The 12,878-nt window shown below is 47.2% G+C and overlaps 1 protein-coding gene across 1 annotated transcript in view; it reads left to right on the plus strand.

Moving 5' to 3' along the window:
* Window positions 1-10,135, plus strand: part of SNAP29 (synaptosome associated protein 29) — a 27,411-nt gene extending 17,276 nt beyond the window's left edge. Inside the window, exons 3-5 of the mRNA XM_017518630.2 lie at window positions 3,296-3,381; window positions 5,686-5,784; window positions 9,843-10,135. Coding sequence (XP_017374119.1) covers window positions 3,296-3,381; window positions 5,686-5,784; window positions 9,843-10,000 — 343 coding nt within the window. The 3' untranslated portion in view covers window positions 10,001-10,135. The remainder of the gene's footprint in view (window positions 1-3,295; window positions 3,382-5,685; window positions 5,785-9,842) is intronic.
* The last annotated feature ends 2,743 nt before the right edge of the window (window positions 10,136-12,878 follow it).

A 12,878-nucleotide genomic window follows, 5' to 3' on the forward strand; every position in this document is an offset into this window, starting at 1 on the left:
CTAATTTTGTATTTTTAGTAGAGACAGGCCTTCACCATGTTGGTCAGGCTGGTCTCAAACTCCTGACCTCAGATAATCCGCCTGCCTCAGCCTCCCAAAGTGCTGGCATTACAGACATTACCCGGCTAACCTTCTCTACTTTCTTATCCCTTCTCTCACTGTCCCTAGAAATTGGCTTTCTTGGCCGGGCGCAGTGGCTCACGCCTGTAATCCCAGCACTTTGAGAGTCCAGGGCGGGCGGATCACGAGGTCAAGAGATGGAAACCATCCTGGCCAACGTGGTGAAACCCCATCTCTCTTTTTTTTTTTTTTTTTTTTGAGACGGAGTTTCGCCCTTGTTACCCAGACTGGAGTGCATTGGCACAATCTCGGCTCATCGCAACCTCCGCCTCCTGGGGTGAAACCCCATCTCTACTAAAAATACAAAAATTAGCTGGGCGTAGTGGCATGGGCCTGTATTCCCAGCTACTCGTGAGGCTGGGGCAGGAGAGTCACTTGAACTCGAGAGGTGGAGGTTGTGGTGAGCTGAGATCACGCCACTGCACTCCAGCCTGACGACAGAGTGAGACTCTGTCTCAAAAAAAAAAGGCAGAAGGAGAAACTGGGTTTCTGGGATACCTGGAGGGTGGGATATCAAGAGGGCATTTGTTGCTGGGCGTCACCACGCCTGTAATCATAGGACGTTGGGAGGCTGAGGCAGGCAGATCACCTGAGGTCAAAAGTTCAAGACCAACCTGACCAACATGGAGAAACCCCATCTCTACTAAAAATACAAAATTAGCTGGGTGTGGTGGCACAAGCCTGTAATCCCAGCTACTCAGGAGGCTGAGGCAGGAGAATCGCTTGAACCTGGGAGGTGGAGGTTGAAGTCAGCTGAGATCATGCCATTGCACTCCAGCCTGGGCAACAAGAACGAAACTCCATCTTTAGAGGAAAAAAAAAAAAAAAGAGGCCGTTTGTTTTGCCGGGATCGCTGGGAGTAGCACTGTGCAGGGGGAAGGCTAAAATTGCAGGTAACCATGGTTCCCAGCTTGGCTGGTGAAGTGGTCAGGCTGCTGTTGAGATGGAGAAGAGCAGGCTGTTGGAGAGGCACAGCTCCTAGCTGGAGGCACCTGCCACACCTCGGAGGGCTCAGCAGGATGAGATCGAAACCATCCTGGCCAACATGGTGAAACCCCATCTCTACTAAAAATAGAAAAATTAGGGCATCAGACACAGTCTAAATGACTTTGAGTTGCCAGAGGTGTCCCTTTCTATAGCCAGTGTTAGGAAACTAGGCCATGGAGCAAAATCAAAGATATTTTATAGGGACTTATGTGATGAGAAAAAAACATATTTTCACAACTTTTTAGTGACAAATTCAAAATATAAAAACAGTAATAGGCTGGACACAGTGGCTCATGTCTGTAATCCCAGCACTTTTTGAGGCTGAGGCAGGAGGATCACTTCATTTCAAGAAGTTTAAGACCACCCTGGCCAAACTGGTAAGCCTCATTTCTACAAAAAGTTTTAAAAAATTAGACCCGGCACAGTGGCTCACACCCGTAATCCCAGCACTCTGGAAGGCCAAGGCAGGTGGCTCACTTGAGGTCAGGAGTTCGAGATCAGCTTGACCAATATGGTGAAACGCCATCTCTACTAAAAATACAAAACATTTGCTGGGCATGGTGCTGTGCATCTGTAATCCCAGCTACTCAGGAGGCTGAAGCAGAAGAATAGCTTGAACCCAGGAGATGGAGGTTATAGTAAGTCGAGATCATGCCACTGCACTCCACCCTGGGTGACAGAGCAAGACTCTGTCTCAAAAAAAAATTTTTTTTTTTTTAAATTGCCCAGGTGCGGTGACCTCACACCTGTAATCACAGCACTTTGGGAGGCTGAGGTGGGCGGATCACCTGAGGTCAGGAGTTTGAGACCAGTCTGGCCAACATGGTGAAACCTCGTCTCTACTAAAAATACAAAAATTAGCTGGGCATGGTGGTGGGCACCTGTAATCCCAGCTACCTGGGAGGCTGAGGAAGGAGAAACGCTTGAACTTGGGAAGTGGAGGCTGCAGTAAGCCAAGATCACACCGCTGCACTCCAGCCTAGGTGACAGAGCGTGACTCTGTTTAAAAAAAAAAAAAAAAAAATTCACCAGGCAGGGTGGTGAGTGCTTGGTCTCAGCTACCTGGGAGGCTGAGATGGGAGGATCACTTGAGCCTAGGAGTTAGAGACTTCAGTGTTTGTGCTGCTGTACTCAAGACTTGGTGACTGAGACCCTATCTCAAACAACAACAAAAACAGTAATAGTTGAGTACAGTGTTTTGGTAATATAAGTGCACTAATGAGAAGAATGAAACCCCTGAGGTTCAAAGTTCATCGTCTGCGGTTCAGATAGTCACCTGTAAGGCCCTTCTTTGCTCATGGTCATATAAAAACAGGTGAAATTTTGTTATGTGTATTTTACCACAATAAAAATAACTTGAGGCTGGGCGCCGTGGCTCATGCCTGTAATTCCCAACACTTTGAGAGGCCAAGGTGGGTGGATCACTTGAGATCAGGAGTTCAAGACCAGCCTGGCCACGATGGTGAAACCCTGTCTCTACTAAAAATACAGAAATTAGCAGGACATGGTGGTATGTACCTGTAATCCCAGCTATTTGGGAGGCTAAGGCAGTTTCACTTGAACAAGAGGCAGAGGTTGCAGTGAGCCAAGATCATGCCACTGCACTCCAGCCTGGGCAACAAAGCAAGACTCCATCTCAAAAAAGGAGAAAAAAAAAAGAACTGGGAAATAATCCAAAAACAAGAGGTGGGCCAGATGTGGTCGGCAGGTCATTCACTGTTTGCTGACTGTGGTCTAAAGTACCTGTTTGGTTGTTTCATGTGCTTTTCATCTGCCTGGTCCTAGGAATCCTGGTTTCTCTGAGAGAGTGGGGCCACCTAACTCAGTGCTACTCGATGCTGCAAGGTCTCACTGTGTTACCCAGGTCTCACACTCAAGGGCTCAGGCAATTCTCCCACCTCAGTTTCCCAAAAGGCTGGGATTACAGACATGAGCCACCACACGTGCCTTAGCTGCCACACTTCTGACGCAGGTGTTATCTAAGGCAGGGATATTCGTAAGCTTCTTGCACAGCCAACTGTACTCCTGGGGGAAGCTGTTGAAATCCCTACTTTGGTCAGAAGGAGTTTTGCACAGAGGAACCATTTGATTTTTAGCACACAGGCATTATGTGAAAAGATTGATAACACTGTCATAGGGGTTTTTCCTTTTTAAAATGTTTACCTTCTTTGTGAACTTTTATCCAAAGATTGAAAGAAGCCATAAGTACAAGTAAAGAACAGGAGGCAAAGTACCAGGCCAGTCACCCAAATCTTAGAAAGCTGGATGATACAGGTGAGTGGAGATCTGTGTGCACACCCACTTTTGAATTCTTGAGGGAGACCTCTAGGTTTGGCATTGGTCCTTGGGAGGCAGTGGCAACCTCTCTGGGGAGGTGGGCTGGGGCCCCAGCTGCTGGCATCACCCATGCTAGCCGAAGGGGCCTTAGGGACCCAGCATGCTCTCGGGGACCTGGGGGTGTACATTATGGTGGGGTACCTCCCTCTTTCTCTCCCTCCATAGAGGGGAGAATAAGAAAGTGGGGACTTGCATTTGATTAAAAATGAGCCAGCCCAGCTGTGCAAGGTAGCACATGCCTGTAATCCCAGCACTTTGGGAGGCCAAGGCAGATGGGTCACCTGAGGTCAGGAGTTCACAACTAGCCTGACTAACATGGTAAAATCCCATCTCTACTAAATACAAAAAAATTAAGTGGGCATGATGGCGCATGCCTGTAATCCAAGCCACCCGGGAGGCTGAGACAGGAGAATCACTTGTACCTGGGAGGCGGAGGTTGCAGTGAGCCGAAATTGCACCATTGGACTCCAGCCTAGGCAACAAGAGTGAAACTCCATCTCAAAAAAAAGAAAAGAAAATGAGCCTGCCCATCATCGGTTCCTGCCTTGTGTTGCTCTGAGTTGTTCCAGCTGTTCCAGCAGTAAAAACCCCTTTGGTAGATAGAATAATGGTCCCCCCAAAAGTTGTCCACTTCCTAATCCCCGATCCCGTGAGTGTGTTAGGTTATATGGCAAAGGGGGAATTACAGTTGCAGATGGAGTTATAACTGCTAATCAATAAGATGGGGAGATTATCCTATGTTGTCCAGTTGGGTCCATTGTCATCACAAAGGTCCCTTTTAAGTGAAAAGGGAAACAGAAGAGAGAGTGGCAGAGTCAGCGATCTGAAGATGCTGCTGGTCTTAAAGATGGAGACAGGGGCCACTTGCCAAGGTACACAGGTGAACTCTAGAAACTGCAAAAGGTAAGGAATTAGATTCTTCCCAAGAGCCCCAGAAGGAGTGCAACCCTGAGGACACCCTGACTCAGCCCAGTGAGACCCATGTTGGACTTCCATCCCCCAGAACCGAAAGACAAGTTTGTGGTCATTTGTCACAACATCAGTGGGGGACTAATACAGCCTTCAGCCCAGGCAAGAGGAGCAGCAGCCACATGGACAAGGTGTGCAAGACAGTGAGGGTTGATCGAATCATCCCACTTGTATCAAGTGATAAGCCCAGAAACATTCCTTATCTGAAAAGGAATTTAAGACTCCTGGGGCCTCCTCCAAAGGCCCCCCAAAAGCCAGGTACATTGAAATTGGTGCTGGAAACCAAAGGGTTACTGTGCTGCCTTCAAGAAGACAACACACCTTGGAAACTCTGGAACCTACTATGGTTGTGGTTGATGCAGCTGAGGAGAGACCAGATGGAGGAAGAGCTGGGAGCAGGAGAGACTGACATCATCAGCACAGTTCAGTCTGGAAATGCAAGTGGAGGAAGTGAGTGTAAATTGAAAGGCAAGGGCTGGGAAAACCCGCCTCATCATACCCTGGAGAAGTGGCACAGGACACTTCACCCAAGACACAATTTTAAGGAATTAAAGAGAGTTTTCATTTGTGTGGTATATATTAACTTGAAAGACTGAAAAAAAAAATTGACACAGTTTGCAGAATGGTTTCAGTTGGTTGATGCTGGAGAAAATATGCAAAGTCTAGAAAGTGACATTTCCCTAAGAGATAACTGGAATGACAGGGCTTTTCTGTGTGCATTTAGAAACTAAAGTTCATCCAAGCTGAGAAAGATAATTTTAGAAAAGAAGAAACTGAAGTTCAAGGAAGATTTCTTGGGGAAAATGTGCATTAACATTTCTTTTTGCTTGTTTCAAGTGAAAAGATAGCGTAGAAATAAATTTTAGATAAAAACAAAATTACCCATACTTCCATTTCTATAACCTAACAATTAGTATTTTTAGACCTTGTCCACAGCCTATGTAGTTTTGTGTTATTGCAGTTCCACTGGTATATCGTCACTTGTGTGACTTTTTCCTGAGCTTGTGCACCAGCGTCTGAGTAGGTGACCCTTAGGTCGAGGGTCTTCAATCTCCCAAGGACTGAGGGAGAGCAGGACCCTCCCTTGCCCCGTGGAAGTGTCTCTCCTGGCCCATGAGCCTGCCCCATGCTCCTCCATCCCTCTGGATGGCCTCAGAACCAACCCCCTCATTCCTTCCACCCATTTTTCAGATGAAATTGTTTGGGGTATATGAAACAGCATTTGAAGAAATGTCAAGTAACTGTTCTCATGATGTTTACTTCTAAACTTAGACCCTATACCCAGAGGGGCTGGTTCTGCTGTGAGTACTGATGCTTACCCGAAGAACCCACACCTTCGAGCCTATCACCAGAAGATCGACAGCAACCTAGGTAAGACTGAGCACTGTACCCGCTTCTGTAAGCCACTGTCCTTTAGGCAGCTCACACCAAGCACAGCCCCTGCATCAGGAGCCTACAGCTTTAGCTCCTTCACCACACATCACATCCCACACTAAGCCAGATCCATTTTGCCACTTCACTGTCTCTGGAATCTGTCCACTTCTCACTATTTCCTACTTCCAGCCCAACTTAGCCGTCCCTACCTCTCACTTTCATGACAGCACCCAGGGACCCAGGAGTCCCTGAGAGGCCATCGAGTGTAGCCTGGACGTGACCGCTCACTCCATTTTTCCCATTGGCCACTCAGAGCCCTGTTTTCCTCCTCTGTGAAACGGGCTGCCTCTGAGAACAATGGGACAGTTACCCGAGCCAGAAAGTGCCTGGCATGGTAAGAGTTAGCACTAGTGTTGCAATTGGCACTTTGGCGACATGACCTTCAGCATGATGTTTCAAAACAGAATGGGGTGCAGGGGGCTGGGCACGGTGGCTCACGCTTGTAATCCCAGCACTTTGGGAGGCCAAGGCAGGTGAGGTCAGGAGTTCAAGATCAGCCTGACCAACATGTGAAACCCCATCTCTACTAAAAAGACAGACATTAGCTGGGTGTGGTGGCAGGTGCCTGTAATCCCAGCTACTCGAGAGGCTGAGGCAGGAGAATCGCTTGAGCCTGAGAGGTGGAGGTTGCAGTGAGCCGAGATTGCACCATTGCACTCTGGCCTGGACAACAAGAGTGAAACTTCGTCTCAAAGAAAAAAAAAAAAAAAAGGAGTGAGGGGGTATATTCTTCCAGAACTCTCTCATGGAACCCACACACACTCACAGTGCAGTCCAGGCTCTCTCTGCCTGCCCTGGTACCTTCTGCCTTCATCACCTGCAAGCTCGTGTGAGATTTCTGATATGAGTTCTTTCTGCCTCGTGACCCGTATCTGCCTGGAGTGGCCTCCTCCAACTCTCTGCAGGCTGGCTCCTTCTCCTGTCAGTCTTGCATTAGTGTGGCCTCCTCTCCCCATCTCTTGGGGCCCTCGTGTTTCTAGGGGGCTGTCCTGGTCATTTGTGATTGTGTATCTGCTGGTTTGCCTGCTGTCTTCCCAACCAGACTGCAGATTCCAGGCAGCATAGGAGTGTTTCCATTTTGTCACTACTTTGTACCTGGGGCCCAGCAGGCAAGCACTTAGTGATTGTTTTGTTTTTTGTTTTGTTGTTCCTGGTGTTTTGTTTTGTTTTTGAGATGGAGTTTTGCTCTTGTTGCCCAGGCTGGAGTGCAATGGTGGAATCTAGCTCACAGCAACCTCCACCTCCCGGGTTCAAGCGATTTTCCTGCCTCAGCCTCCCGAGTAGCTGGGATTACAGGCATGTGCCACCACGCCCAGCTCATTTTGTATTTTTAGTAGAGACAGGGTTTCTCCGTGTTGGTCAGGCTGGTCTCAAAATCCCGACCTCAGGCCCGCCTTGGCCTCCCAAAGTGCTGGGACTGTAGGCATGAGCCATCAGACGCGGCCAGTGGATTATTTTTTGAATGGAGAAGTCAGTTATTTGAAGTTCAAGTAGGTACTGGCTTGTGGGAAGTTCCGTGTCTTTGTTCTAGGTAGTGTCTCAGACTTGCTGCCTCCTCTTACCGCAGCTCCATGAACAGAAATCTCCCCCATGGTGACCTGGGTCACCCTGTCAGTCTCCCAGCCCCTGTTTGGAGCTGGCAAAGTGAAGGGGAGAAATAATAAGATTCCCCCCTCTCCCTCTGCCCACTGCCGTAAAGATATCTAGAGGGAGGTGAAACTGAAACCCATGAAGATGCACGTGGAGTATCTGCACGCAGCCTTGCTCCTGCTCACTCTCTGGGAAGCCCCAGACAGCTGCCTCCTCATTCTATTTCCTGGACTCTGTTCTCCAGAGCGAAAGACTTCTCCGAGGTAGAAGGTGTGTCTGCCCAGATCTGACTACTCCAGAGAAACCCAGAGAGGCTTGAAAGCCCTTTGTCCTTCACCAGGAGAAAGGGAGTGGTTAGAGCAGGTGGTGTGGTTGGTGCCTGATGGCAGGAAGTGGGAGAAGGGACACTAATGAAGGATTCTGAATTCCAGGAGACAGGACAAAGTGCTAAGTACTGCCCGCCACAAGGGGTCTGAGGGTGCACAGTTGGCACTGTGGACTTGCAGCTGGGCAGGTCCTGGCAGGACGAAGTCTAGAGCAGGAGGTAGGCCAGGGCAGAAGGGCGGGTGGCTGGTTCGGAGCTTGGCCCTCCAGCCCGGCTGACACAGGCCAGGCCAGCCACTCTGGTGGGGCACGGGGTGTTGCCTTTGCTCACACTCTTCCCGTCTTAACACACCCTCCCTGCTATTTCTAGAACTCAGGCAGGCTCTCAACTCCAGTGCCCTTGCCTGGTTGCTTTACATTATCACACATTTTATCTTAGCCTCACTGTTTGCTTATCCTTTGCTGCCCTGGCTGCCAGTGAGCTTCCTCCTGAGGTCTGAGGCAACCACAGGCTCTACTCCATGGAGCAGGAGGCCATGAGTTTCAGTAAGCTCCAGAAGCAATGAGCTGAAGACTATCTTTTTTTTTTTTTTTTTTTTTTTTTTTTAAAATTTTTTTTTTTTTTTTTTTTTTTTTTTTTTTTTTTTTTTTTAGGCCGGTCTCCAACTCCTGGGCTCAAGCAATCCTCCCACCTTGGCCTCCCAGAGTACTGGGATTACAGGCATGAGCCACTGTGCCTGACTTGAAGATTGTCTTTTTTTTTTTTGAGATGGAGTTTTGCTGTTGTCACCCAGACTGGAGTGCAATGGCACAATCTCGGCTCACCGCAACCTCCGCCTCCTGGGTTCAAGCAATTCTCCTGCCTCAGCCTCCCGAGTAGCTGGGACTACAGGCACACACCACCATGCCCAGCTAATTTTTGTATGTTTAGTAGAGACGGGGTTTCACCTTGTTGACCAGGATGGTCTTGATCTCTTGACCTCGTGATTCACCTGCCTCGGCCTCCCAAAGTGCTGGGATTATAGGCGTGAGCTACCTCACCCAGCCGAAGATTATCTTTTTATTTTTTTATTTCTTTTTGAGACAGAGTTTCACTCTGTCACCCAGGCTGGAGTGCAGTGGTCCAGTCTCAGCTCACTGAAGGCTCTACCACCCAGGTTCAAGCAATTCTCACGCCTTATCCTCCCAAGTAGCTGGGATTACTGGCATTTTTAGTAGAGATGAGGTTTCACCATGTTGGCCAGGCTGGTCTCAAACTCCTGACCTCAAGTGATCTGCCCGCCTCAGCCTCCCAAAGTGCTGGAATTACAGGCATGAGCCACCGCACCTGGCCTATCTTTTTATTTTATTTTTTGAGATGGACTCTTGCTCTGTTGTCTAGGCTGGAGGGCAGTGCGTTGATTTCAGCTCACTGCAACTTTCTCCTCCCAGATTCAAGTGATTCTCCTGCCTCAGCCTCCTGGGTAGCTAGGAATACAGGCATGTACTACCACACGCAGCTAATTTTTGTATTTTTTAATAAAGACAGGGTTTCACCATTGTTGGCCAGGCTGGTCTCAAACTCCCGATGTCATGCAGTCCACCCACTGGGGCCTCCCAAAGTGTGAGGATTACAGGTGTGAGCTACCGCATGCAGCCCGAAGACTACCTTTTTAAAAAAACTCATTTCACTCAGATTTGTGGTGCCAGTGCTAGGCATTTGTATATCCTGATCTTTTTTCGCTTAGTGTTTTATATTTAATCTTGCAAATAAGAAGGCTTACAAAGCACCACCTCTTCTCCCTCCCCTCTGGCTCTTTCCTGGCTGCTGTTCTTAGTAAAAAGACAGAAAGCAGCCCTGGGCATGTCTCCCTACCCCAGCGTGCACAAATACACACAGTCAACAAACCTGGGAAAAAGGCATTTCTCTTTACCCTGATATAATCAGTTAAGTCAAGACTCATCTCTGCAGTAAGTGCAGTCCCACCAGGCGACAGAGATTCCTCGGCATGTCTCTCCTCCTTACCCACACCATCAGGAAGCATTTGCAGGTGCCGTGATTGTATTTGCTCAGGCCTGCGTGTCATTTCCTTCCCCCACAGATGAGCTGTCCATGGGACTGGGCCGTTTGAAGGACATAGCCCTGGGGATCCAGACGGAAATTGAGGAGCAAGATGACATTCTTGACCGGCTGACAACCAAAGTGGACAAGTTAGATGTCAACATAAAAAGTACAGAAAGAAAAGTTCGACAACTCTGAAGACAGATGGATTTCCACTCTGTTGTGATGAAAAAGATTTGAAAGGTCTTTTTTTGAACTTACAAGAAATTTCATTTACTATTTTAGTATGTAAATTAATGTGTGTTTGCAAATGTTAGAGTAGATCTTAAGACATTTTGTGGTTATAAGGAAGTGTTTGTTCCACATTTTCTTAGGGTTAACACCTCGCCAAGTTCTTCCAGCAAAATGCTTAGAGTTTTAGTCTGAGCACAATAGCCTGACCCTGCATATCTTGGGCATTTGATTACCAGATGGAAATAAGAAGAGTTGCATTTCTCACTTTAATGAGCGTATGGAAAGATGCAGACAGAATTTCAGTCTTGCAGCCACGAGCCTCTATTTCTTATTCCTAAGCCTTACCATGAGTCAGAGTGTTAAGCCAGTCATTTGGTAGAGGAAGGTCCTTCCCACACCTTTGTTTAGGAGTCGTTATTCACACACATGTACACATACGCAGTCTCACACACACACACACACACACTCACTCTCTCTCTCTCTCTCTCTCTCTCTCTCTCTCTCTCTCCAAACACATCTTATTCTTTCATCTCCTGGAAAGGATCAGTATTAAAATGGGAAATGGAGTGTGTTATGTTCTTTGCTCTTTTGTTGGCAGATGTCCCCACTTCCCTCCAGCCCCCCATCCTTGGCATGCATGTTAGTAGAGACCAGTCTTACTGTGACTCCTGGAAATGTGCAGGGAATTGGCTGAGCCCCTCTTCCCCATGTGCTCTCATCTGGAACTCTCCTTCTGTGATTGGGAACAGTTCTTCCACTGGCTCGAAGCTGCCAGGCTGACCGGCAGGGGCACCCAAAAGAGTGTGTGGGAATGGATGTGGCTGTACAGTGGTCTTCCTCCACCCCTCTGAGAATCACCATTAGTCAGGCCTCAGTAGGACAAAATGTTTATTTAGTACCTGAGGTGTCCTGACCTGTCCAGCACTCCCACCCACTCTTCTGCACTTCTTGCAAGGTAACTTGAATCATCACTTATTTCTCTGCCACCCAGTTTTAGGACTGGAACTCTATAAATGATGCTGACTTTGTAAAGAAGGATTTGGCTAAGGGGGAAAAAGGCCCAGATACCATTTTAACTGGCCCAGTTCATTTTCTCCTACCATTTTACAAAAGGAATCATTTAGAAACATCAATTAAAACTAATTTCTTTATGTTAGTACATCCAACAAAATAGTTGGAGCCACAGGCCCTTGTCTTTTTAAAAACCAAAATATTTTAAAGATGGCAAAAGTGATTGATTTTAATAATGAGATACGTCACTGTTAAAAATAACAGCGGCTTTGACCTTAAAACATGGTACTGGCCCATGTGACCTGTGCCATTTCCCAGTACTTTCCTCTACAGTCTGCAGCCTATAAACAGTGGTGCTTCAAAGCAAAGGAGACCTCTGTAAGTGCTGCAACAGCACATTCGTTTTTATGTAGCAATTTGTTTATAAAAGTTTTCATCCCAGGCCAGGTGTGGTGGCTCACACCTGTAATCCCAGCACTTTGGGAGGCCAAAGTGGGTGGATCAGGAGTTCAGAACCAGCCTGGCCAAGATGGTGAAACCCTGTCTCTACTAAAAATACAAAAATTAGCCAGGCGTGGTGGCGGGTGCCTGAAATCCCAGCTACTTGAGAGGCTGAGGCAGAGAAGTGGTTGAATCCATTAGCCAAGATCGTGTCACTGCACTCCAGCCTGGGCGATGGGGTGAGACTCCATCTCAAATAAGTAAGTAAATAAACAAATAAAGTTTCCATCCCATAATGCATGACCTTCCTAAAAATATCCACAGCCTCTATAGGCAAGCAGAGCTTTCTGTGCTACTAACCGGTCACATTCCAGCCACCTCAGGGATTCTGATCCATGTCATTAACAACCATCCCAGGGTGTGAAGGCTTGGTTAAAGCTTATCAAACTAGACATTTGCTTATTAGATGAGCTCGGCATTATTATTCTCTCAATAACTGGTAAGAGGGAAATTTTAAACATAACACTTAAACAAAACTATTTCATGAGGCTTTCAGCAAAAAGGCTGCTCAAAAGCACGAATCCAGGATGCAGAGCAAAAGGCTTTTGTGCATAGTTCACTTATTGTAATTGTTTCCGGTTCTTCCATGTATGTCATAACTGTTTCTCTTTATCACCATCAGGCATAGACTCATGGAGATTAGTCATTATACCTCAGACCTAAGCTAATTATTTAAAATAGATACACGTAAAGGCCACTGTCTACAGACATTCTTGGCAGCCTTCCACTTGCATAATGAAATGATTCAACTGACTTGAAGCATAGTAATATCTTATTTTATGCACCTTCCCTATCTTTTGCTGGACTGATGAAGCCAGTCACTCACCCTTCTCTGTTTTTTTTTTTTTTTTACCCCAAGTATATGGAAGGAGAGTTGCCTTCACTTTTCTAGAAATTTGTCTTCCTCTGACATATTAGGTGGCCTCATTTTGTCCTGTTCTTATTCAGACCTTCTTGTTCTACGGCCTGTGCTGAGGGACTGTCCCTAAGCTACAGGGCTGCCACCTGGTCCTTTCTGCCACATCTTCCCCACTGCCATGCCCAGGAAGGCCTGGTTGCTGTTGCTGCGTTATAAATGAGTCGCTTGCATTTTCACAGAGAATGAAGGAAGACATAAGACAGCTCCAGAATCTTTTCACATGATGATTGGGATCAACAAAAAAATGCTACCCTCTAGACTAGACACATCTCATGGAGACAAGCAAAGGTGCTAGGGCTGGGGTGACTGGATGGAATTTGGAACTGCAGACGAAACCAGTTAATTCATCCTTCTTGCCAGATGGGGTCTGTAAGACAGATTTTGATTTCCACAGTTGAGCTGGAAACAAAC

This window comes from Cebus imitator, unplaced genomic scaffold (assembly GCF_001604975.1).
Source record: "Cebus imitator isolate Cc_AM_T3 unplaced genomic scaffold, Cebus_imitator-1.0 Scaffold690, whole genome shotgun sequence".
Lineage (NCBI taxonomy): Eukaryota > Metazoa > Chordata > Mammalia > Primates > Cebidae > Cebus > Cebus imitator.